Raw genomic sequence first — 27,138 nt, 5'->3', positions numbered from 1 at the left:
TATCCGATCTTATTATTATTTACCTTTGACTTCTGTATATCTATGTACTTCAACAGGTTATGGGCCCAGTAGTAAGGTATTTATAATAAAGTCGTGAATAGTTAGTAAAATAATAATTGATAAACGAATTGTGTGTTTCTGAATCACCATTTCAGTGATTTAGAAGATATATTTTGAATGTTCAGGTACACGTTTTCAAACAATTTTGCTATAGTGGGTACTGAATTACAGAAACTTTTAATATTTATTTTATCATTCGTTCCTTCAAATTCGCCATGGCCTATTAAAAGTAAATCTTTGACACAATTTATATTATCTTAAATAGTTTTAAGTTCTAATATTTTTATATCAGTAGGATCTTTTCAAAGACGCTTCGACTTCATCAGCTCTTGTCCCTCTTGCAATCACAGGCAATATCTGACAACACTGTGCAGCCACCCATAGGACTATTATTATTACGCAAGTCTCGCATCGTTCAACTGGAGTTTTTTGGGACATTGACGCTTCGTCCCAAATAACTAAAAAAAACTGACTTCATTTTATAAAGTAGTATAGATAATATATTTTGTTTACTGTTATGCTTTGTTTTGCGGTATTTAATTATTTTTTATTATTGCTTTCCATTATAATAACGTTTACAAATTTCAATCGTATTTGTCAAATATAACGTTATTATAACGTTAGCAAGCCCTGGATCCTAGCCTTACTCCATCTGTATAATACGAAACGTAATACTACAACGATGGCTATAATATTGGAGGAAAATAGACACAATATCAGTCTAAAATAATGTGGAGGAAAATGGATCCGTCCATTTTATTATCTGTCCCATAAGTTTACCACTCCTCGATCTAATACTAGAGAGTAGTGTTCTAATATCCCCTATTATTTAGAAAATGTCTGCAATGATTTTCTTTTCAATCCAGCTAGTGTGGAGTACTCTTCTCCTGGTTCATATTTCCATTGCCTCTAACTGTTGGTTGGTTTCTACCATACAACAGAATACTCCATACGAAGGTGACTTTTACAAAGTTTTTCCAGGTCATTAGACAAAGATTATTATTCATGAGTAGTTGTCATTTCTGAGCGGACATTCTTTTTGCTTTCGCTATTCGATATTTCATTTCTACCGAACATCTGGTGTCATTGATTTATGTAACTATGCTTTAATATTTGTATAATAGTAGTTGATTAATATTTTGATAATCAAGATGTTAACGATAGGTGCTCTGCTTTCTTTACTAACTATCATGGCTTCTATTTTATTTTTATTGATTTTCATAAGGCATCTATTTAAGATTTCAATAAATGTAGAAAGTGATTTATTATACTTAAATAATATTTTTTTTTAATTGTAGAAGAACCAACTAAGAATGGTGATGGCAAGTATATTATTATTATTTATTTATGTAAATTTATAAATTATGTTAAAATCTTTTACAACTGAATCAAATAGTTATAACTATGAACTGCCTCAGAAATGTGTAAGATGCTAACATTGTTACTCATAAATTTCGTTTTATCCTAAAACCTGTTTTACAACATTTTAAATATTAATGGTCTTCTAAGAGATTTTCCATTAACCTATCTTCTTTTAATTTGAATTATTGTAAAAACACACACGAACTTTAATTTTGGAATTATGGTTCCTAAAATAATCTAGATATGCAACAATAATAGATTTTCCGATATTCGCATTTTAAAGAGTTGGTAAAAAATCAAAAAGATATCTTAAGATTCAATATGTAAGCTGGGTAAGTTTAGAGAATATGAAGTTTGAACTATGTTAAAAAAATACCATCTACTAAATCCAACCTGGGACTGTGCTGGATAATATTGATCAAACTGTATTATAAAAGTTTTAACGCTTTTATTTTAATTGTTTAAAATATTATTCATTTATAATAATTTAACCGTCAATATTACATTTGTACAATTTATAATTTTTAAACAGCATGGCAATATGACTGCTAGTATATTATAATTATTATTATAATAAATGACAAATTTATTTTTTTTTTAAATGTTATACCTATAATATTCGATAAAACATTTATAATCAGAAGGCGATTGCCTCAAAAATTTATAATTACCTAGCTATCATCATAATATATACATTTAGTTTTCCCCCATTTTTTGCGTTCTTTAAAAATTTAAGATTTAAAAGTATTACTAAGGTTTTATCTATAATTCTATCCTCTATTCATTTTCAATTTTTCGTCATATAAAATTTTATTCTTTGAGTTATAATCATAGGTAGGTACGATACAAAAAATCTACCTATATTAGAATGCAATAGTTTTGAAGATAATTGTAGTTTTATTAAATGTTCATAAAATCTAAAGTAGAATTTTGCCACAAATGTTTTAAGAGATCCGGGACAGACTATCAGTGATAAATTGAAACATTAATAATTATGGTGATGTAAATATTAAAGTCGTGAAATATTATTCTTTAAACAGCTGCAATATCCCAAACATTTACTAAAGGTACACGACGTTAAAAACACATTTTTTATTTAAATATAAAATATTATATAACTTATTAAAATACTCATAGGTAGTTAGGGAGTATCCACACTGGTGGACCTCCCTCCTCACGCCATTTCATGTTATGTACCTTATATTGGCTATCAAATTTACTTATTGTATGTAAATAAATATTACATAATGTAAATACTCTATTTTTATCTAATCAAAAAAAAATAGTTATTGCCAGAGTCTGAAGCAGATATTAATGTAACTTATATAATTTATTTTGGCCACATAATGTTTTCATATTATTATGTAATTTATATAAACATTTGAAATTTAATTTACTAGATAATCTTTAATACCATATTCTGTTATTTTTTAATTATCTATTAGTAATACATATTATATAATTTACATATAAGCACACGAAACACAAAATGTCAAAGCTTAATAAAAGCGAAATATAAATCTATGTCACGGGTTGGCTCCGAAACATCCTGACCGATTTGGCTGATTCTTTTATTGTAGTGTTTGCAACTGTTAGAACAATGTTTTTATGAAAGAAAATTTTAGGAAAATCCACCGGGAAAGTAGAAAATCTGGATGTCAAATATAAAACAGTGGCGATGTTTGTCCAGAAAAAATAAACTAAATAACAATATAATTTTGTATATTGTAAGGTTGCTAATGGTTATGATTTTAGTTGTTAATTTTGAAGAATTTTATTAAAATAAAAAGAGGAAATTAAACATTGGCCGCTCAACAAATGGTGCCAAGAGGATGCGCTTATCTAGGAATAATATAGTTGAAGATGAAATTAAATACATGTCTTTGCAGCGATGCCAACGAGGGGTTATTAATCTGGAGTCAGGTAAAGGCTAAGAAATAAGAAAAAAAGGCTAAGTATTAAGGTTTTGATTGGAGATGTGACCATTGTTTGTCCATTTTATTCTGCGCTGAAATTCAAATCAGAAACTTCTTCAATGTGTTACCCTAATCTGTTACCCAAAAGCATGTCCTGATTTTTTGTAACGCATACAAATCCACACCGTACAACGTATCGTCACCAAATTTTTTACTGTTTTATCTGACACTCTGCTGAAGGTTTTAGTACCACTTTTGTTAATAAAAAACAAGTACTTATAAAGTTCTTGAAAAATAAAAACAAAGCAAATCTACTTACGTATAATTGCATGGGGTATTTCGGGTATTCCCGTTACCGATCGCGTTAGTGTCTATAGAACCTTTGGGTTTCAATCTACTTGCAACCTGACTTTTTACTTTTGTGTGTGTTTTATCGGCGTATACAAATGAATTATTTCTAGAAGTAAAATTCAACAATCTAAATATATATATATTTCTATATTCATATATTTACGTGCTAAATATACGCTATATGTGGACATATACGCGGGACACATCTTTTTTTTTCTTTTTTTTTTTTTTTCTTGTTATCGACGACTCTGCCGGGACTGCTTGCGCATTACTTCGACAGCGTCGCCATCGTTTATTATGCACTAAAAATAATGAATAATTACAAGCATGAATACATTATTATCAGATACTATAGTCTTTATTGAGCCGCCGAGTCGGTTTCTCGGGCCGACCGGAGTCAGCCGCCCTTGACATCGCGTTCCAGATTGCCCCTCTGTCAGCGGTCCTCCTTCATAGCCTGTCCGCTAGCCTTCATCCGCTTGTTTGGCCCTCTCTTCCTCTTCTTTGAGAGTCAAGATCTCTTCAACCATCTTGTAAAAAATCCTGAACGTCTCCTCCACGTTGTAAAGAACATCGGCCCTCACTGAGTGATCCAGCGGCAAGTCCTCGAAGGCAGGGCCGCAGAGAATGGCCGACATGTCCTCAACAGGTGGCCTAGGCGCCTGTCAAGATCCTCCCTTAGACCGCTCCAAAACTGACACTCAAAAAGGGTGTGGTTAACGGTGTCTGCGTCACTGTTGCAGTGACTATGGCAGCACGCGCTGTCAGCCCTACCCATCCGGTGTAGGTAATACTGGAAGCAACCATGGCCCGTCAGTGCCTGGGTCATGTGATACGACAGAGGCACCTCCGGGATCGTTCTCCCCAGCCACCTACCGATGTCCGGGATCGCTAGCCGTGTCCACGATGCCTTAGTCGTGGAAGACCATCTAACTTGCCACTGAGCGACCGTTATCCTCCTTTCTTCCCTCTTGATATCATCCTTGGAAAGGGGAGGTGGATCCCCGGGAAGTACTAGAGCGTGCGTTCGGACCCTAATTCTTAGTCTCTCTTCCCCTTAGAGATCAGCTGGAGGCATGGCGGCTAACACCAGCGAAGCCTCATCTGACACCGTCCGGTAAGCCCAGATAACCGTTAGAGCAGCAGACCTCTGTGGTCGTATGAGATTAGCCCTGGCCCTAGCGGAGGCTGATACAGGGTTAATCCACACAGGAGCGGCATACAGAAGCTGACTTTCTACCACCGAACAGAGAAGCCTCCTCTTCAATTGGCTTGGGCCGCTTATGTTGGGCATAAGCCTAGCTAAAGCGAGTGCTGAGCGTGAGGCTTTCTTGGCAGCCGTGATCACATGTTTTGCAAAAGTCAGCCTTTGGTCCAGAATGACCCCGAGGTACCGCAACTGCTTATTTATCGCTATTGGGTGTCCACCTATCGATAGGTTTGGGGGAGCATATGCCCATCTCCTAGTCAGCATTACGGACTCGCTCTTTTGATGGGCGAGCTGAAGACCCCTACTTGACATCCATCTATCGACCTGCTCAAGGACAGGGTTGATTGAACCTTCTAGTAAAGGTCCTGTTCTCGCCACACCAACAACAGCTAGATCATCAGCAAACCCAACCAGATGAACACCTACTGGCACTGGCATCGTCAAAAGGTCGTCATAGGCAGCATTCCAGAGGATTCCAGAGGACAGAGCCCTGGGGAACACCACAAGTCACTGGTCTGGAAGATCCCTCATCGTCCACCAATAATACGCGCTCTGACAGCCAGGACCGCAGCAACGAAACAAGGTACTCGGGTGTAGATTTCTTTCTAAGGGCAGCGTCGACAACGGGCCATCGAAGCGTGTTAAAGGCATTTCTCACATCTAGTGTTACGAGCACACATAGGTCCTTGGTACGCCCTTGCGGCGCAGCTACGCATGCGATCTCGAGAACGGTTGCGACAGCTGTTTCCGTAGAGATGCCTTTCCTGAAGCCAAACTGATTCGGGGCTCTCCTTGTCACTTGGGCGTCGAAGTTACTCTCTAGTCTTTGAACAAGCAGCCTCTCTAGCAGCTTTCCTGGGGTATCCAAGAGACATATTGGCCGGTAGCTGGAGGGAGAATCTATGGGTTTCCCTGGGCCCTTGTGCAGCAGCACCAGTTTTACCCACTTCCAGCAGGCAGGAAAACACATTGCCCGAAGACATCTGTTGTACGCCTCCTTAAAACAGTTGGGAGTAGCTGCAACCGCGCGCCTCAGCACTTCGTTGGGGATCCCCGATGGGCCACCAGCCTTTCCCGCGGAGAGACCTTTAATCGCTGTGAAGAGCTCTTCAGTCGTAAACTCCGGGAGTGGACGTGTGAAGACTAGATCGTCCGTGTCGGGGTCAAACGCGTCAAAGATATTGTAAACAGCTGGGGAGGGCTCAGAGTCCTAATTTGTTACCGGGGCATCTGGGAACAGATGAGCAGCAACCACCAACTCTTTCCCTTTGATCGCTAATCTAAAGGCCTTGTTACCCAGCTTCCGCATGACCAAGCAGTAAGGCATCCCCCAGGGATCATTATCGACCTGTGAACACATGTCAATCCAACTTTTTTCCTTCGCTTTTCTGATTGCTAGGCACAAACTCCTCCTCGCCATGGTGTACACAATCCTTGCGTCATGGCTTCTATCTGGTCCATATCTTCTTAGGCAAGCTTGGTAACTCCGTCTGTGATGGAAGACCGACCGGCGTAGCTCCGCAATGTCCTCCGACCACCAGTAGACCGGGCTGTTATAAGGGCATGGTCGTCTACGAGGCATTGAGATGCTGCATGCTTTGGTGAGATACTCATTAATTCCATCCGCAGCCACCGTGGCTCTCATTACGGGGTCACTGAGCTCCGGGAGAACCAGTGGGTTGAAAGCGATAAACTCTGAAATAGCATCCCCGTTCAACTTCTTAACAGACCAGCCGACATGCTGGATTGCAAAAGGCTCTGGAGGAGGAGCGTCAAGAACGCTATCCGTCTCGTTGGCGTAAAAACTAAACTCAATATACCGGTGGTCACTTAAGGACACAGCATCAAGTACTGACCAGTCGGAGACAACAACGCCCCTGTAAAAGGTGACGTCGATGACTGAGGTGGCATTTCCTCACTCGAAGGTGTGAGTGCTGCCAGTGTTCGCGACGAGGAGGTCGTAGCTTGCGATCAAGTCGGCCAAGAGTTCCCCTCTTTTATCATTCATTCTAGATCCCCAGATACTGCTCTTCGCGTTGAAGTCACCGGTGAGGGTAACGCCCTGTCGGGCATGAAGGCGGAGGGAGCGGTCAAGGTCATCGAGGAATGCAGTGAACTCCCAGATTTGGCAGTTCGGGGAATAGTAGCAACTATATACGATAGTACTGCCGAAATGACCCCATGCAAAACCATTTGAGCGGCCAGATATGTTATGCATAATGTCAGCGTGTGGGTTGCTATAGCACACTTTGCATCTGAGCGAAAGACCCACCTGTCATCCTCGATCTCCCTCATACAGAGTTCGCTAACAATTGCGAACTCCGCTCCGAGGTGGTTTGTTGTAGCAAGTTCGAAGCGCCGCATGCTCTATTCAGGTTAAACTGTAGGCATTTAACCATTTATCAGGGTGGCCTTCGGTCCCGCCGCTAACTTTCTGGCAGCACAGGCTCCTGAGCCTGGCTTGTGACTAATCTTGGGAAGACCTGCCATTTCACACGCCAGGCAGTTATCGTCAGCCTTCGTGCAATCCTTCATAACATGTCCTAATTGTCCACACCTCCAACAGGCACCAGTCATGTCTGGGGCCGTACAGCTCCTTGAGTTATGGCCGAAGACATGGCATCGAAAGCATCTCTCAGGTAGATGCGTCCTAAGGTGGACCCGGCACATCGTCCAACCTACTGGGATTCTAGTAATAACAGAAGCAGCGTACCTGAACATTTTTGCCGTAGCAATCTGTTGCCCAGAACGAGTAGGCCAAATCCTCACATCTCCGATAGCTTCACGCTCAGTTCTGGGTCGTCCTGTCCGGGGAGAACGGCGCGGAGGGACTCTAGAACTTCAGCTGTAGAGGACACAGCGTCTAGGTCAAGAACTTCAACTTCGACCTGGACGCCAAGTTGGAGAACTTTTCCAACAGAGCCTCCCAACCTATCAGTGATGGCTGACGCAATGGTTTTGGCGGCCATGGCGGTGGTTTTGGCGGCCATGGCGGGTTTTTGAATCAAATTTACATTTGCGTGACACATCTAGACCATCTAATAATAAATAAATATTATTCTCAATTCCTATAGCTCATAGCAACCATTAATTTACAAAAATGTCAAAGTTGATGCGGAACTGTTTTACCGTATATCTTCCAATATTGATTGTATATTCCTTCAGTCATCGTTCAGTAGACTTGTTAACTGGTGTCACGCTATTGGTATTAAATTATTATGAATCTATTACCATAAACTAATAAACTATGACAAGTGTAAAGTAATACAGTTTCTAGATCATACAATCTTGCTGATTACACTTATACCTATAATGATTTACCCTTAAATCGGGTTTCCAGTTGATGAATCTAGGTATGATATGTACTTTTTCACTTTCTTTTAGACCACATATTGACTATATCACTTGTAAGGCCTTAGTCTAATTTGGTTCCTACGTCACCATACAAATAATTTGACCTCAGCATCCTGTTTAATAACTCTTTATTCCACTCTTAAATTCTTGACTATGACTTGATCATTTGGAATCATTATTTCCAAATTAAAATAAATTAGTTGGACGAGTGCAGAATCGTTTCTTAGTAAAAATTCATCATCCCGAATTTGTTATCTACCAGCCATGAAAACGCTAAAGCTTTGTTCTCTCGAGGACAGGCGTCTAAGGGCTGATCACAATTTTTTATTAAATTAATTCTGAGTAATATCAATGTACCACATCTCCTTGAGCATATAAGCCATAGAGTTCCAGCCGTCCATACTAGATCCCCTGAGACGTTTCACATCATAACTTTTCATTCTAAATTTTTATCGAATGATCCTTTTGTTAAAACAATCCTAAGCTCAAATGATAATAATATGGATATATAGGCCACACATTGCTATAATTTGAATGTGATTTGTTAATTTTTAATGTATTAGCATTTTTTTGTCTATAACAATTATGTAATTCTAATGTTATAATAATTACCTTTATATGTATTATTTTATACTATTTATATGTAAAAGCTGATTGGTGTTTGTATTATAAATAAAAAAATATATAAAATTTATATCATAATATAATATAAGTACAAATAAAATGTAATAAAATATTAATATGAGTTTGTATTTATTAAATCTTAGGAAATAAGTACAAAAATGTCATTTTATCATATGATTTAAGTAAGAACATTATTCTAGAACAAATGTACCTACTTAACTTCAATTGGTTAACTTAAATTAATTATGCTTTACTAATAGAGATCACATTTCTACAAACTTCAATACAGAAACAAAGCCAGTTTTTAATTTTCACTTTTCAGCAAAAAGAATGTTTTACAACCATCTGAGTTATCACGTGTTGCTTGGAAGACTAATATTTGTAATTTACACTTTTTTATTTTATGGTGTAGATTTTTCCAATTCTTCTGAGAGTACCAAAAAAACAATTGAGGGTATGTTAATTATATTGTACTATGTAGACTGTGATGATTAGGGATAGATTAAAAAAATCTTACCTCATCTAACGTAAATCATTATTGAGTTACAATTTTTTTTGCTGTTGTTACAGAACAAATAAAGTTATGGCCAGGTAGATAATTTTTACATCATGATTCCAGAGTAAAAATTTGAAAAATATATACAAATATAATTTATAACATAAAAATAATAGGCAGCTATTTTTAACTATATAAAAATACTATCCATAGTATTTTTCTAGTTCTGTGATTTAATAATATTGATTAAAAATCATAATGATTTTTTTATAAATTATAATTCATGTAAGTCATATGTAAAGATCAGTTCATATGAAAAATCTAATTTTTACCGTGATTAAATAATTTAATTTGAGTAAGTGATAAATTTATTTCAAATGATTTGTAATAAAATGATAAATACATAATATTATTACCTATATAGTTTTAAATTTTTCTCAATAAATTCATTTTTCCCACATATTTACACAGTTTTAATAATATAGGAATACGATTATATTTGTAAACTAAATATACATAATTTTCTAGTTTTGTGACACTTTCGTGTTTCCAATAGTAAACGTCCACAAATTAATATATTTCAGGAAATTTAATTTATGGTCGACATAAGTTAGACTATCGACTTTTATGACCCAGGAAAACGATTGTCAATAATAGTCCACGGTAATGATAATTTTAAATAATTATCCATAACCGTGCGTTCAGGACGCGGTTCAGGACGGGGTAGTACCATTGGGAGTGGCAGTTAAGATAAAATGCACAGTGTATTAAATACAAATACTGATTTAAACCATATACATTCAATCGAAGATATAAATTGCGGAATAAAAGGAAATTTTTCCAGACAGATCTCACCCGCCTGGACATCGAAAATATGAAATTTCCACCACTGTATTTTCCTTTTTTATTTAATATATTTACATAATTTGGTTCTTTTAATATATGATAATTCTTGCTCTGTTCATAACTAATGCCTATTTTAAATAATTCACCTAAAGTTAAAATATATTATAATTCAAATTATTAAAAAGTTGAACAATATTCTTTGTTATAGAGTCGAAACAAGGCTACTTCAATACGCTGTTAGAAGTAATAAAATTGGAGAATGAATGTTTGTATAATTGTGCAAACCTATAATGAATAATAATATTTATTTATTTTCAATTAATTAGTAAAATAATGATAAATTATTAAATTCTTAATTTTTATCTGTTTCTATTTTCAGTGCAAACTAGTTGCCTTTCAAAATATACGAATTGCCTCCCATCCTTATCGCAAATAAAAAGGTTAACTTACACTAGCTACCTCTGATGACTAGGTAGTTCATAATTATATACGAGTGGCCTCCCAAGAATTTTGGGACTAGGTGCCTCCCGTTTTATGATTAGATAATGAAATATTATCTACATTACCTATACTATTTGAAATTATTATAGTGTTCACACAAATGCGCAATATACTATGTGTTCACTTTTTCGTTCAAATTACGGTTCGGTTTGTATTATCGGCAGCCTTCATCAAGTATATTGTGTACAATTAGATAGATATCTCGTAACTCGTAAGTCGTGGTATCAAAAGAATGAATTAATATGTAAGAATAGTTTTGTGCTGATATTGTAATAAATACCATTCGGCATCAGTGGCGTGCCCAGAAATTTAAAATGGGGGGGTACAACACAAAATAGGTGGATAAGTGGATGTCGTTCTGCTGTACAGTAGGTTACAAGTGGGTCACTGTAATGGATGGTGTTAAATTTGAATTCAATGATATAATATCATTGTATAAGAAAAACGATTCTGAGCGAAAACGGCCAGTCAGCCTATGATATTATCAAGTATATTTGATGATATTATTGAGAATAAAGTAATTTATATATAACCTATTTACGTGGAGCCTTGTTTTAAATTTTCAATCCTTAGCCATAAAAGTTGAAAATTTTATAAATTTTTAACTACAAAATAATTATTAAATTATAAATTTGATAAATGTTGTCAAAATTTGATCTTTAAATGCTTATAAAAAAAAACTGTGCACATGTATTTTTAATATTTTTCAATTGCTATTAGAACGATATATCAGGAGCCTTATATTAAATTTTCACGCTTTTTTACCCAACAAATAAAATTTTATTGATATTTATAGAAAAAAAAACTAAAAAAATTTAAAACTGACAATGTCCGTAAACAGCTCAAAAAGAGTCAAAATATTTTATACATTTTATGGTATATAGAAAATGCTAATATAAACATTCAGTGAAATTTTCAAGTATCTACAGTCATTCCTTTTTCAATTACAATAAAATAAGAAAATTGTTACATGAGAAATCGAGTAAATATCAAATGTTGTAAAAATATAAATTTCAGACGCTCATAAAAATTTAATTTAAGTTTCTTGTAGATATTTTTTTTTTAAATAACTTATGAGTAATCTTATATTACATTTTCAAATCTTAGATTTAAAAAGAAATATTTTTTTGAATTCTCAACTTATAATAATTTGCTAATTTTCGTGAATTTTCCGTATTTTGTCAAAATTTGAACTTTAAATGCTTATAAATAAAAACTGTGACTAAGAATTTTTAATTTTTTTTATCTGCCTTTGAAACAATAACCTAGGAGCCTTCTATTAAATTTTCAAGCTTTTTTACTCAACAGATAAAATTTTATTGATATTTATAGAAAAAAAAACTAAAAAAATTGAAAACTGACGCAAACATGTCCGCAAACAGTTAAAAAAGAGTCAAAATATTTTCAAAATTGTATGGTGTATAGAAAATGCTAATCTAAACATTCAGTCAAATGTTCATGTTCCTACGGTCATTTGTTTTAGAGTTACACCAAAAACTAAAATCGATTTTCTCGAAAACAGATTTTGCTTAAAAATTCCCGTTTCTCCTTAATTTTTCTTTTGTTTTTCACGTTGATCGCGCCGGGAACGATACAATTATAGCTCGTGCGCCCGGTACAGCAATACTTGTACGCAACGTTCACACACCGATCGACTTGTGTTTGTGTGTATATATGTTATAGCGACTCAAAGGAAGTGGACGGGTTCGCCGTGCAAGACCAGAGAGTGCTAGTGTGTGGTGGGTGTGTGAGTGTGTAGATGTGATAGTGTGTAAGCTTATAAAATAATGACAGAAAGGTAACTCTATTTAATAATGGATAACACGGTTGCTGGTAAAAATGGTTGTTGTATTGTACACAAAATAAATAATTATTTGTGGACACAAGGAATATAAAAAAAATCACAGCAACATAAAGGTATAAAATATGACTAATAATATTGTGGCCCTTCTGGCCCAACAGGATATAATAATAAATAATAAATAATAAACTCACAATTTGGACGGTGCACGGCTGGCCAGCTGCTACCTATCCTGTATAATAATGAAAATAATAATAATAACACAACAATGAATATAATGCCCCGGCGATTAGCGTACGCGGCAAAATTGATACAAGTGGCGATTCGCGACTTCACTTATACAAAATAAAAATAAGTATGGCAATTCGTGCCTTAAATTTTACAACACAATAATGGTCATGGCGATTTGCGCACACTAACATTAACGAAACAATATATTAATCTATACTACAAACAATATAAATTTTACACCTCGGCACGGCGATTTGCTCACGTAATTTCGGCGTTGGCGTAACGGGATAGACTGACGATTCCGGCGGCCGTGTTAAAGCTTCCACACAGCGAGCCGTCGGCGGCTGCATTACATAACTCATTATCTACATTTATCTATTACATAATAATTCACGGACGACACAATTGACATAAAAATAATAAATACAAAACTTGCGGTGTGTGTGTGTGTGTGTGTGATCGGTCGGTGTGGACGGACTATTACGACGCTACCGCCGGCGCGAACACACGTCGTTTTTGAAAATTACTGGGAAATTTTTTCTTTTGACCCCCCAAAGTACCAACTATATTCACTTTCCTATCAGAAAAGTTACTGTTGAAGAAAATCCAAGCACTTATACTGTCCTAAAAGGTGATAACAGACACAAAAAAAAAAAATTTAAATTAATAAAAAAATTAAAAAAAAAAAAACACATCATTGTAAAATTATAACATTCATCGCTTCGCTCAGAATCTAAAAAAATGCGGGTAAGTGGAAGTCGCTCTGCTGTACAGTAGGCTACAAGATTATAGGCCATAATATCGAAAAAATAAAAGCGAAACTAAAATAGTGAAAAAAATAAATTGAAGTTTATATAATTACGAAATCGAAAATAGCAAAAAAATATTATTGTAATAAGTACAAGTATAAAAATATAATACAAAAAAATTCACAAAATTATAGTTACATTTGTAGAGTTAAATTGTAAGCGATACCTTTTAAATAATTAATGTTGTCGTTAATATTGTAAGACAAGGTTAAATTAGGTATTTTTTCTGAACAATTTTTATATTTTTTTGTTTGATGTTTTTTGGCACCAGCAATGAACTGTTCCAGTTTTATGTCCTCTAAATGTTGCTGATCTTTCAACACATCGATAAATGTCCATAATGTTGGATGATATGCACCTTAAATAATTATAAACAAATTATAAACATTATAAATTATATTGAATTAAAATATAAATTATATACTAACCAAGTAATGAACTGAAACCTCTATGCCAACCTTCTACTGCATTGTTAGTCCTTGGTAATAAAGTGCTTGCCGATTCGTAACAATTCCATAAACTAATTGAATACTTTGGTGATCTACGACCTTTTCTTCGACCCATTGGGCGGCCTATCCAGGTGTCTTCAAAGTAGTCAATAAGTGGTTGTAAAATGTTTTCGTTATCTGTGTAGTATGGTGAATCTATTAATTCTTCAAACGCATCTATCACATGATTTTCTGGTACATATGCTAATGCTAATAAGAGCCGTATCTGTATTGAAAATGTCGAATCTGATATATATTTTTGGGCCATATATTGAATTTGTTGTATTTTACGCCAAATACATTGGGAAAAATGGAAATGGCATCCTTTTTGTTTTACATTAGGAAATACTTCTTTAAATGCATTAATTGATGCCATTTCAAAATCTGACATAATTGATGTTGGCGATAAAGTTAATTTAATTGTTTTTAATTGTTTAAGGAGGTGTACATATGTTTTTTGTGATTTGTTTGGTAATAAAGCGTAAACAGTTGGTATCGACGAATTTGTTGTTAATACGTGTATTGTGTAAATTTGAGTGAAAAGTGTCGGAGTGCACTTAAATGCACCATCAACGAACCAATTATTATATTTTTCCATTAATTCTAGATTCTCTTTTGTAAAAAATATTAAAATACGTTCATCTGATGGGCCGCTATCGTACTGCATGAATTGCCTTCCATCTTTAGTTAAAGTATACCTTTCGGGTATTTGGAGGTTAAAAAGTGACTGAGGATTCGGCGGTGCACAATCATTACGTTGGCGTACTCTTCTTAACGTGTGTTTTAAATTAGATATTTCGGGTAATGCACCTGATATCACTGGATTTAATTGTGATGAAGCGATTATTTGTTGAGGGTTATCTTGTGACGATAGTGCTTGGGATTTCATTCTCTCGACTTCTTTTTTTACTTCTAATTTGCATATATCTGGAACGTGGTTATGCTCTGAAGGCTCTTTTTTAATTATATTATCACTTTTAGTTGTTAATCGACCCTTAAATTTCATATCTATACATTTCCAATACTTCGATTCCTTGTACATTTTTTCCTCTCTATATGTATAACTATTATAAACTAGTAAAAGCTTATTTTTATTAGATTTAATGAATTCCATAACTTAAAAAATCAAATTTAAAAAATACAGTTCATATAAGAAATATAATAATAAGCACAACACTTTGCAAACGATTGTCACGTTGTCGAACGTCGTACAAAACTATTTGATGTCCATATAGTATAGGTTACATTATGTACACTATTCACGACAAAACGACAAAAGCGATAACGGATATTACCTTGAATTTTACTCACAATAATAATGACAGACTAATAAAGATTACATTATTCCCTAATCTCTGTTTAATATTTACTATAAAAACAAGAGTTTTCCCCTAAACATTCGATATATTATTTTTCGCTATAATTAAGTTTCGTTATTTTTATTTTCGATATTTTTAATTCGCTATTTTTTTTCACTATTTTGGCCGGTTACCAGGCTACAAGTGGGTAACTGTAAATTTGAATTCAATTATTTCTATCATGTGTGCAAAAAAAGGTTCTGAGCAGAGACGGCTTGGCAACCTAGGATATTTTATATTATACTTATATTGTTATTACTAATATAAATACATTTTTAACTACAAAATCATTTTAGAAGCTTGTGGTTTTACAATGGTATTTATTTATTTATTTTTTTTTTATCCTGGATACAAAATTTCTACCAAAAGGTGTGCTTTGATTTCAACATATAGTATCTTATATTTTTTTATTTTATAATGTAATATCAATCGGTTCAGATGCATATAATTTCGTCGACTTTTGTAACTGAAAGTGCCTTAATAGTTGAGAATGTGTTTATAAATTAAGTATGACTTAATGCAACTTTACGTGACTAAGAATCTATGATGACTTTTTAATAACAATTAATTAATAATTAAATTAAAACTATTAAAATAACTATAATTGTATTATAAATAATATTCATTTGGTTCATGTCAAACCACTTTTAGATAAAAATATGAATTCTTCATTAGGAGGTACCATACTGGATAATAGATTTGAAAACTATTAAAAGGCAACTAATATTCAAAGCGTCAATTTCAAGTCTTTATTATGATCGTTATAAAATGAAGTAAAATGTTTTATTTGATTTTTAATATATTCAATATTTAACCTACAGTGCCCAAACCTAAATGGTCACTGTATACAATGCCCAGACAATGTTAACTTATTCCAACTTTGCCCATAACATTTATATTATATAGGTAATTGTATAAAGATATTCGTAAATAATATCTATCTCGTCTAAAATATTATGAACTTAATTTAGTTCGACAAAATTGAACTACGAGCTCGATGTAATTTTTTTTTATACACAATACATCGGTAGTTATAATATAGTATCTATTTTATGGTATCTTAATAAATGTATTCTGCATGTAATAACTTTAAGGCCTTTTACATGATAATGATTCAAAATGGTCAGATAATGCTACATGATTTTTATGGTTCAACTTACTTTTGTCGAAGATTACTTTTATAAAAGCCTTACATATTTTTGACGTACAGTTCCATCGTTCTTAGTTGAAGGCTAACATTTTTTGTCAACTAAATTTATAGCCTTTAATTATTTTAACATATTTGACCTTTTCACTAATCATGTTTTGCACTTCACATTGATCCATTCTAAAAACGGTTTTAAAAGAATATTTATAAAAATAATATCGTACAACGAGAACGAGTGTTGAAAGTTAACTAAACGTTACTCGATCACGTATATTATTTACATAAGTCTGGTTCAGGTCTAATTTGCATTATATTATATATTTATCATGTTTTATCATTACACAAAAGAGTATATCATCTTAATGTATATAGCAAGGGTGTCCACCAATCAAAACCTAGGGGGTTGACAATATCTTAAAAAATAACTAAGAACCAACCAAATTGATTTTATTTAATAACAGAAGATAAATACACAACATAGATAAACGATGTACTTTATGTAATATGTCATATATTATAATACTATCAGTAAAAATAGTTTATTATTTATAATAACAAAATATTACGAATCATTTTGCATTTGTCTAGGATGGTGACATGCCCTCTTCTTACACCCCCTAATGGGCGCCCTTGATGTTTATGTGTATAGATAATAATATCATAATCGTATCAAATATCAAATATAACAAAAGTCATTAATTACGACCATTAAATTACAAACTTATTTTGATACATATAGTTTGAACATATTTGGAACCACCTATACATTTACTAGATTGCTACCTACCTGTTAGGAGGTAGCCAGTAAAGTTGTAATAAATATCTCCTCTTTTCGTTCCCATACAATTTAGGGCGCGTTCGAAGGAAACTCGCATAGAGTCGGACGGCAATTCATATAATTCATACCAGAAACTACCTGAACATTGTAACAACATTTGCCTGTCTTAAAAAGTATTTTGAAACAAAAAAAAAAAAGAGGAAAGTAGGTAACACTACTTTTACTTTGAGTGTATCTCATCATTGAGTAAGTCAATGTAAAATATGTGTTGAATTTGAATTTGACAATGAGTCATTTCATAACGAAAATTGACCCTTATATACGGTAACCTTTTTTCTGGGGCCAAAGACAGTTTTTTACTATTGCACTATAAATTACGCCTAAACAAGTTTTAGTTTATGACTTTGTTCAATTCTCATTTGTACAAACATAAATTTTCTCATTGCGCTGGCATAAAACTAAGCAATCAGTAATCATTTAAAAAAGTACCAAAGATATTCTAAGAATATGATGTTACGTCCAATGTTCATTGTCACTTCTTTCTAATTTTTAAACTAATTCAGAAATATAAAAACCTTGCAAATGGCTTGAAATGATTTGATTAATTTAATTTGATGCAACAAAAAAAAACAAATATTTTAATTAAAATTATTATTGTTTGTAGCTAAGGAATACTGGACTAAAACAGAGTGGTGCATGAAATATTACAATCTGGAACAGATTCAAGATAGTACATCTGTAACCAATCCACCTCTTTAAGAAGAAATAAAAACTAGTTAGTTTTATAGAAATTATATTTAATTTAATATGACCTGTCACTGTATTTTAAAAATGTATAATATTTACAAAAACCAAGGAACTTATGCTATAAACTAATATTATATTACAAGTGTAAATTAGTCCATTCAAATTATTATTTTATTTTATTTAAATATATGATGTTTAAAATAGGTAGGTACTTATAAAGTATAAAAATATATTAACATTAATGTATAGGATAATAACTTTTATGAATTTATAAAAAATATACTGGTGTATAACATATTAACATTACTCGTTGTTTTGCTAACTAATAAATGAATAATCAAATTAACAAAATAAACAGAGTTTAGATAAAATAGTGTTATTCAGCTTACCAATTTAGCATGACACTACAAGCAATCAATAAAAAAATAGTTCTAAACATAATATAATTTCAAGAATTATTCATTATTTATCGAAGCATACGCCATGATTTAATGGGTGTTGGGTGAATGGAGCTAATATAGGCAAGTATATATATATATGTGTTAAAGGGAATGTCACATTCACCGAAATTCACCAATATGTTTTTGGTGAATCTTGATATTTTGTAAAAAAAATGAATTATGATAAAAATCTTTCACAAATTAATTTGCCACTCAAAGGGTTAATAAATTAACCATTAATTATTTTATTTTATATTATAAATTATTTGTTGCAACAAGATTAACTACTATGACATTTTGAGTTACATAAAAGTCCTGAGGATCTACAACTACACTCTTCAATAGACACTTTGCTTTACATCTAAAATACCTCTGTCCAACTGTTTGAGAAATTGTAGTGGAAGCTTTCCTTAAGGACACGAATTGGTCAGTAGCAACTTCTTCAGGAAATAATATTTGTTCTTTACTTTTTTTAATTTAGCAAATTGATTACGGGTGTATATTTGATTTATTACACCCTCTATTGTGCTTATCGCGACTCTATAGACGCGACTACAGGGAGTGGTAATAGTAATTAAATAATAATAATATTAATATTTAATACAGCGAATGGGAAGTCGCGGTGTCGTGCATGCATATGCACTTTTATCGATACTAAAATATTAAAAATAAACTTACTACGTAGTTTCCAGTTACGCGACCAACAAGTCGACGCGCATCGTTATCGCAAAAGCAACGTATATAAATATAATATTAATTATGGTATGATCACAGAATAGAATAAGACTAGACAATCTACCATATTATTATACTGGTCACTGACACAATTACAAAACGAACAAAAATATTATTACCTATTAAATAGTTTTCATTATGTATACCTATTACTTCCAAAGTTGAATTCCAAATACTACGCGTTGTGTTCATAATACAATTATGAACGCTGTCCCACCACACATGGGGTTCCGAAAAAAACACTCTTATCACCAATACAAATCACTCATCGTATCCAAAATTGACTACGGTTCTTTAATTTACTACTCAGCCAACCACAACATCTTACGTACAATTGACCCAGTTCACAATGAAGGAGTAAGACTTTCAATAGGAGCTTTCCGTACTAGCCCAGTTTTCAGCATTCTTTGCATCGCAGGCGAATCACCTCTCCAGATCCGAAGAAACAAAGAAATCTTAAAATACGTGGCAAAAAAAAAAAAAACTTTGAATACCACATGGCATCACAAATATTCATCTCCTCTCCTAGCCTCAGAACTCCAATGAAACACGAAAAAATCATTGACACATACACCAAACTGTGTAATAATTCAAACTGCCTCATTAACACAGACACCTTCTTTCCTTTTATGTCAACTCCCTACTGGCAATGGTCCCCTAAAATAAATTCGCAACTCCTCCATTTCAAAAAGGATAGCACCTCTCACGCAACTATTATAGCAAACATTAATGACATTTTACACCCCGGATTTCAAGATTTTAAGCATATCTATACCGATGCCTCCAAAACCTCTGCCGGAGTAGGATTCGCTTACTCTACAAGCCACTCCTCAAACGATTTAAGCTCCCCCCTGAAGCCAGCATATTCACAGCGGAAACCCAAGCTATCAAAGAAGCCATAATGTTCGGAAAGTCAACATTATCAAATAAAATCTTAATAATCAGCAACTCCCTAAGCGCCCTTCTAGCAATCGAAGCACCGAACCCCTCTAATGAGATAATCTGTCAAATACATAATATCATCACATCGACCCATAAAGCAATCGAATTCATGTGGGTTCCCTAACATACGGGCATTCCTGGAAATGAAAAAGTAGATATACTAGCAAACGAGGCAATCACCTCGTCCTCATCCTCAACCATTACCACCCTCCCATACCAAGACGTCAAAAGATGTATAAATATACATACTTCCAATATGTGGCAAACACCCTGGGACGAAATACCAATCACCAATAAACTTAAATCGATTAAAAAGAAAATCACTAAATGGTACACTCAGCCCAATGCCTCCAGACGATCCGAAATCATCAATACCAGAACAAGAATCGGCCATACCAATCTCACCCACATTCACATTATAAAACATGAAGAACAACCTCTCTGTAGCCAATGTAACGAACCTCTCTCAATCAAACATGTAGTCTTAGACTGCCCGCTATATGTCAACGAAAGAAACATCCTCAACCAACCATCAACGGTGGAGGAAGCTCTAGGAGAACACAACATGCACTTGATCCATACCTTCTTCAAATCCATCGGCATTGACACAAAAATTTAATGTAAAGATAGAACTACACTGCTAAAAATATAATGTAAATATACAATAACACTGTAAAATCCATATATACCACAATTGTAACGTAAAATTAATTTAGAATTTAGTTATTTATTTGTATATTCACTAATTAACGATAATGTAACCACAACCACAGGCTAATGACCTAGCTGTTGAAGCCTTTAATACCAAAAAAAAAAAAAAAAATACAATTATAAATATTACACCTATTAATTATAATATTGTTTGTTAATTTTGGAGGCTTTTTAAAGGTTATAGGTACGTACGCCCAACTATAAAATAGGTAGGTAAATATATGTATACATATAAATATATAATATTACTTATTAGTATTGTATGATTTTATAGATTATAATTGCATTTAATTACATCAATTTTATTATATTATTTTTTAACAGTGAAAAAGACATTTTAAAATGAGCGATAGGACGAAAAGACAGCGTTTGTTAGACGAAATAAATGAAGTACGACATATTGGAGGTGACCGCTATTACAACTGTATAATAATTGTTATTAACACTTAAAAGTTATTATTTTTTTTTTTATTATTATTAATTAGCTATTATAGTATACAACTATGATAGCTCAACAATTATTACTAACACTTAAACGTTAAGGGGATTGAATGCGGTGATTTAATAAGGGGTCGCGTATAGGCAATTTGATGTCTTATACTCGTTACGCATTGTGGTTGTGTGCGAAGTAAATGATCATTAGTGTGCGTAGATAGTTCGGAATCCGTCGTACAGTCTCGGAAATGTCAGTGTTGGGCGGCGCATGCACGGCAGTGCAAGCGACGAATATAAATTATTATTATTATTCACTCCGACCGCGCTCATAATTGCTATATTATGGTGATACCCCAGTTCTCCCGGAGTGATAAGAAAAAAAAAAATTTAAAAAAAAAAATAGGAAATTTTCAAATTCACCACTACCAACGTAGAAAAGTAAAAATCCCACCAATCTATCCACAACTGTGGTACCAACCTATTAATAAAAAATGTCCCGAAAAATTCTCGAATTCAAATTTATTTATTTTCTAATTAAATTTCAAATATACATAAGCGTACCACAATAGATTGAATTTTAAATTAGTTAACCGCGAAGATATTCATTACTACAAATTTGACGGAAATAGGGCCCCAACCAAAATTATTATGTAAAATGTAGGTAACCAATTTGTAATAAAAACAAATGTTTTACTCACCATTCATAAAATCCGTAAATCAGTAATTACCAGATTATATATGTTAATTGGGTTCTCTTCCACATGCAAAAAAATATAACTCACGATTCAGTGAATGTTGACTATCATACAATGAATGATAAAATAATAAATTCATTTAAACAAATCAAATTGCATAAAAATTGCATAATGGTATACAATTATTAGAAAGCAAATGAATCCACAACTTGTGAATGTGGTAAGGAACAGTCAATGAAACATATTCTGCAATGCCCAATCTGTCCTTACTCATGCACACAAGATGATGTCATGAATACAAACGACAACGCCAAAGACGTAGCTAGTTTTTGGGCTGAAATGGTTTCATGAACCAGAATACGACAATCATTTACCATTTATGTGACTTTGATAATTATTCTAATCTGTTTATTTATTTTATCTATTTGTTTGTCTTTTATATTTATATTTATGGTTTTACTTTTTATGTATACTTTGTTGGTTATTATTTGAGGATTGTACCTACATAATGATGTGCCTGACACGAGAAATTAGAAAGCCGTTAGTAGTATATATTTGTATGTTCACAGCCAGCTTTTCCACGGTAAAAATTTTTTTTCAAGGGGGAATGTCCCCCTTGGAGCACTCAGATTTACCGTGTAACACATTTCACACTGATTGTTAGTAAATTTTACCTCGAAAAAATGTGCTGTATTTCATTTTTACTCATGTTGGTTACACTGATTTTTTTAATAATGATAAAAACATTATTTATTATTTACAATAATTTTAAGCTGATTGCTGATTATTTTTTTCATATTCAGTTACTAATGATCCATCGTTCACTCAAGTCGTGTCTCATTTTTCTTTATTTTCTCAAAGTTTTATTAAATTGTATAAGTTATTTAATTTCTTCAAAAATGAATTTTCAAAAATGCGCAAACGATGTCCAGTCATTGGTCGATCAAATACGATTCAATTCAACGCCAGCGTATCCAGAATTCTCTGCATTTGTATCTAGGTTACGATCTTTTAAAAGTTTTCCTCCAAATACCGGTCAGAATAAGTACAAGCTCTCAGAATGCGGATTTTACTATATCAATCTCGATGACGCAGTTCAATGTCATTGGTGTGGAGTAATTCTACATAGTTTTGAAATCGATGATAATTGTTTTATAGAACATACCCGATTCTCACCAAAATGTTTATATGTATTATTAATGAAAGGTAATCAGTTTGTTCAAAAAGTCTTAAGTAAATATTGTAAAACCGAAGTTATTTGTAATTGTGAAACCGGTTCGTACGACGCCATTTGTTAAATCATGTTTTTTTTATATAATATACTGTTTATAATATTTGCTGTATTGAATAAAAAAAAAAAATAAAAAAAAATTGAATGTTTTATCTTAAATGTTTTATTATTCGATTTAATATCTTGTGGACGTATAGCCTAGCGGGTTAGTGCGTATATAATAATTTAAAATGTTTTTCAGGTATCAGGTTAGCAAGTATATGTAAATTCCCTCTCTAGTATGCACTAATTCGCTAACTGTACGTTCACATTTTTTGCATTTTTTTTTTATCCGAGTTTTTAGTATATAATATGACTGCAAAGGAAAAAACTAACAGTCCAATGTATAACTCCTAACAGTTATATCCTACTTTTTATTGTGTACTTTTTTAGCAAAAAAAAACTTCATTATGAGTCCACCAATAATTGTCTGTAAGTCTACATTCGACATCCGAGCTTTTAACAAGAAAAGTATTACAGTTGGATTACTAATTAATAAGCAGATTTCAATTATTTTATTATTAGAATGTAAACTTTCAAAGAAAATTATTACATTAAGTTTAGAAGAATGGTTCACACTGATGTCTGAATCTAATTACAATTCAATTATTAATAACCTAAATACCAGGGTGAGGCGTGTAAAGATTACCGATTCCTTTTCATATTCAATTAATGTTAAACAGAGTTCAATTACCCTACATCTAAACGAGGAATATATTACCTTGACACACGTAGATTTGTACCGGCTTCGTCAATTACAGAATTTGATTGATTTGTATGTGGTAGACAAGCAAAAACGTTTAGCAAATTATCAAATTACTTTCAACACTGCATATGACCTAATTAAAAATGATGTCCGTGGTCTGCCATCCACTTGTCAAAGGAACGAATTTACCAACCAATATATTCAAAACTATGATTTTAATTATTATAATCATTTACAGAACGATGACACATCGTTTTTATATGAAATATTACAATTTCATTTTAACACATTGTCCGATATGATTTTACAAGATCTAATAATATAAAATATATAAATATGTTTAATAATTATTTATTTAAAAAATAAAAACTTTTTTATTCAATAATAAACTTGCTTTTTTTTCTTAAATTACATGTTACCTTTAATCATAAAGAATAGTTTTAATGCGTTTTAGTTTCAAATTTTATGTTTTCAGTAAATAAGTAGATTAAATTTTGATAGTACAGAATTGATAGCAATGTTTCAATTAGAAATTTTTTTTCTCAGACATACTATATAGTTTATAGGTTTATGTTTTCCAAGACCTTTGAGTATTGAACAAATAAAAACATACATGTATAATAATATTTTGTTTTATTAAATGAAACTCATTTTTCCGTATAATAATCAAACAACCGTCTTGCTTTTAATAGTTTGACGCTTTGGATCGGTTAGTAATTTATCAAATATAATTTGCATTGTCTCATTAAGACCAGTATGAAGTGTTTGATCTTTTGATTCGTCGGTCGTGTACAATCTAACAGTAGCTTCACTGAACTTCCATCTATTACAACAAATTATTTTATTTAAAAACAAAAGAAGTAAATAAAATCAGTAAAAAAAAAAACAGATTCAGCAATAGTTTTTAAATTTAAACCAATGTATTTACCTGTCCTTTACTGGTACATTCTCGATGTTAGTAACCTTATAATGACTTAGCACCCAAAGATCCTTTCCTTTTTCTTCAAAAGGCGTCTTTATTGTCACAACGCCATCTCCTTGTCTGAATGTTAGCGAATTAAATACTTCAACATCAAAATCTTCTGATCTCAAGCGTTCGCTGATATTATCTCTGTATGATGCATTCTATAAAAAAAAATAAATTATTTATGCTATCATTAGGAAAAAATATTATTTTTATTACCATTTTATTCTGCTTCTTTTTCATAGGTTTTTTAACACTTGTTTTTTCTGCAGAACGTTTTGATCCAGGTTTTGTTTTTGAAAAAGACGGTCTTATATCAATTGATTCGCTAAAATGTTCATTCTGTGAAACATAAAACATAGTATATTATTTTTTACTGTTTTTTTCCATTATATATTTTTTTCTATGTCCCAAGAATTATACCCAAAGCGTTGAGTAATGTTACGACGCACTTCCAATATACTATGTTATAATCAGTCATTTAATATTATTTTAAGAATTATAACCATAGCGTTGAGTGGTGTTACGACCGGCCTCCAATTTTCTATGGTTATAAGATATTTAATAAGTAGTTACTAACCTCTGAATCAGTTGAAGCAATTGTACGGTACGACATTTTATTTTGGTAGTATTTCTGTTGAACTGAGCTTCTTGTCCTGGGATGAAATCTTGAAGACTGGTGAATATTAGAGAATACCCTCTGTCTTTTATACACAGATTTTTACCACTACTTCAATAATTAAGTATACAAATGGTCATAGCCTTACATTATAGAAACCTGCTAAAACATGAACATACAGGTACAACAGCAAAATCACATTACATGACTTTAAATTGACGCTAACATAACCTATCCCAGCCAAATGTTTATGACATTCACCTTTTACCATGGTCAATACCCTCCTTGAATAAATTTCTACAATAACCTTACCTTAGATGGGTGCTGAAACATGTTCATATACAACAGCAAATTACATTACATGAATTTAAATTATTACAAACAGGATTTAAAATAAATTAGAATGTATACATTCATTCTCAAAAACCAATTACATTATATGAATTTTAATTGTTGCTAACATAACCTGTCCAGCCAAATGTTATCACATTTACTAAATGTCAATGCTTAGAATGTATACATTCATTCTCAAAAACCAATTATATTAAATGAATCTAAATTGCTGCTAATATAACCTGCTCAGTCAAATGTTTTCACATTTACTTAATGTCAATGCCATTATAATATTAAAACAGGATGTAAAATAAGTTGAAATGTTTAAATCCATCACAAAAAATTCTAATGAGAGAAGAGAGGGTTATTTTCGGGTATAAAACCCAGAATTTCTTAGCTTATCGTCATCAGTTCAAGCAACAGCAGTTCCAAGAGCAGCCAGCAGCAGAACAGTCTTCTTCGCCAAAACAACAGCCAGCCAGCAGTTTACCAAACATCTTCAATAGCCAGTCAAAAGATTGTCAAAACAACTCTAACAAATAGACCAGCCATCATACTTAGAAAAAGTACCTCAATTTCTACAAGCTATGTAAGTACTTTTTTTTTTTATTGTTATTATTTAATTTAACATCATATTTCTTTTTTTTAAAAAATAAAATAGAATAATAACAATTTATTGTCGTAATGATAATACAGTTTTATAATATTACTATGGGTATTGAGTGTTTAGACTTAAAGATTTTTTTTCATAGATTATTTAAAATAAAAACATTAAAATAGAAGTAGTTGAAAGACGGTTTCTCAACTCTCACTTTTAGTCACTACTATAATATAAGCTGTTTTCTTTTTTTTGTTAAGTTATGATCAAGTAACAATAATACGTTATAATTACACCATAGAGTAATAATACTAAAATGAATTACACCACGTCTACAGTATAGAAGATAACTGATGTACCATACTATCATAGATTTACATAGATAAGATAGAACATCGGGCTTATCATTCATCAATAATATTGATAATTATTACCTAACCTCAAAAATCTTTAATAGTCAATCTCTTTCATGATAATTACTATAGATACCGTTATCTAGTAGTTGTTGCACGATACCTTGTTTTTATCAATGTTAAAATACTATAGCTGATTATAAATATTTGTTATAGATAACGTGATTGTTGTATTACACGTGTAATATTATCTTACGT

The 27,138-nt window shown here is 32.5% G+C and overlaps 2 protein-coding genes across 3 annotated transcripts in view; one reads left to right on the top strand and one right to left on the bottom strand.

Annotated features, from left to right (window-relative positions):
- Nucleotides 1–18,407, top strand: part of LOC132936997 (uncharacterized) — a 92,375-nt gene extending 73,968 nt beyond the window's left edge. Inside the window, exons 12-18 of one of the 2 annotated variants that reach the window (XM_061003823.1) lie at nt 1,359–1,382; nt 2,463–2,489; nt 9,021–9,059; nt 9,290–9,331; nt 9,448–9,468; nt 10,428–10,484; nt 17,997–18,407. In XM_061003823.1, coding sequence (XP_060859806.1) covers nt 1,359–1,382; nt 2,463–2,489; nt 9,021–9,059; nt 9,290–9,331; nt 9,448–9,468; nt 10,428–10,484; nt 17,997–18,091 — 305 coding nt within the window. In that variant the 3' untranslated portion in view covers nt 18,092–18,407. The remainder of the gene's footprint in view (nt 1–1,358; nt 1,383–2,462; nt 2,490–9,020; nt 9,060–9,289; nt 9,332–9,447; nt 9,469–10,427; nt 10,485–17,996) is intronic. The other variant, XM_061003824.1, reaches the window with a different exon arrangement.
- A 6,222-nt stretch (nt 18,408–24,629) lies between these two features.
- LOC132937207 (uncharacterized) lies at nt 24,630–26,869 on the bottom strand. The gene is made up of 4 exons (XM_061004026.1): nt 25,558–26,869; nt 25,197–25,319; nt 24,942–25,138; nt 24,630–24,836 (listed from the first exon to the last, which is right to left on the bottom strand). The coding sequence occupies exons 1-4, from the start codon at nt 25,591–25,593 to the stop codon at nt 24,680–24,682; spliced, it is 513 nt and encodes a 170-aa protein (XP_060860009.1). The 5' UTR covers nt 25,594–26,869; the 3' UTR covers nt 24,630–24,679.
- Nucleotides 26,870–27,138: the final 269 nt, after the last annotated feature.

The sequence above is a fragment of the Metopolophium dirhodum genome, chromosome 1 (assembly GCF_019925205.1).
Source record: "Metopolophium dirhodum isolate CAU chromosome 1, ASM1992520v1, whole genome shotgun sequence".
Lineage (NCBI taxonomy): Eukaryota > Metazoa > Arthropoda > Insecta > Hemiptera > Aphididae > Metopolophium > Metopolophium dirhodum.
The sequence above is the reverse complement of the archived record's forward strand: the minus strand, read 5'-3'. Positions and strand labels throughout refer to the sequence as shown.

Excerpts from the sequence above, each read along its gene's own strand:
- LOC132937207 (XM_061004026.1), bottom strand. The coding sequence starts at position 25,593 with ATGTCGTACCGTACAATTGCTTCAACTGATTCAGAG. Across the intron at positions 25,320-25,557 it reads TTGCTTCAACTGATTCAGAG|AATGAACATTTTAGCGAATC; the intron begins GTTAGTAACTAC and ends TATGTTTCACAG. Across the intron at positions 24,837-24,941 it reads AATGTACCAGTAAAGGACAG|ATGGAAGTTCAGTGAAGCTA; the intron begins GTAAATACATTG and ends TTGTTGTAATAG.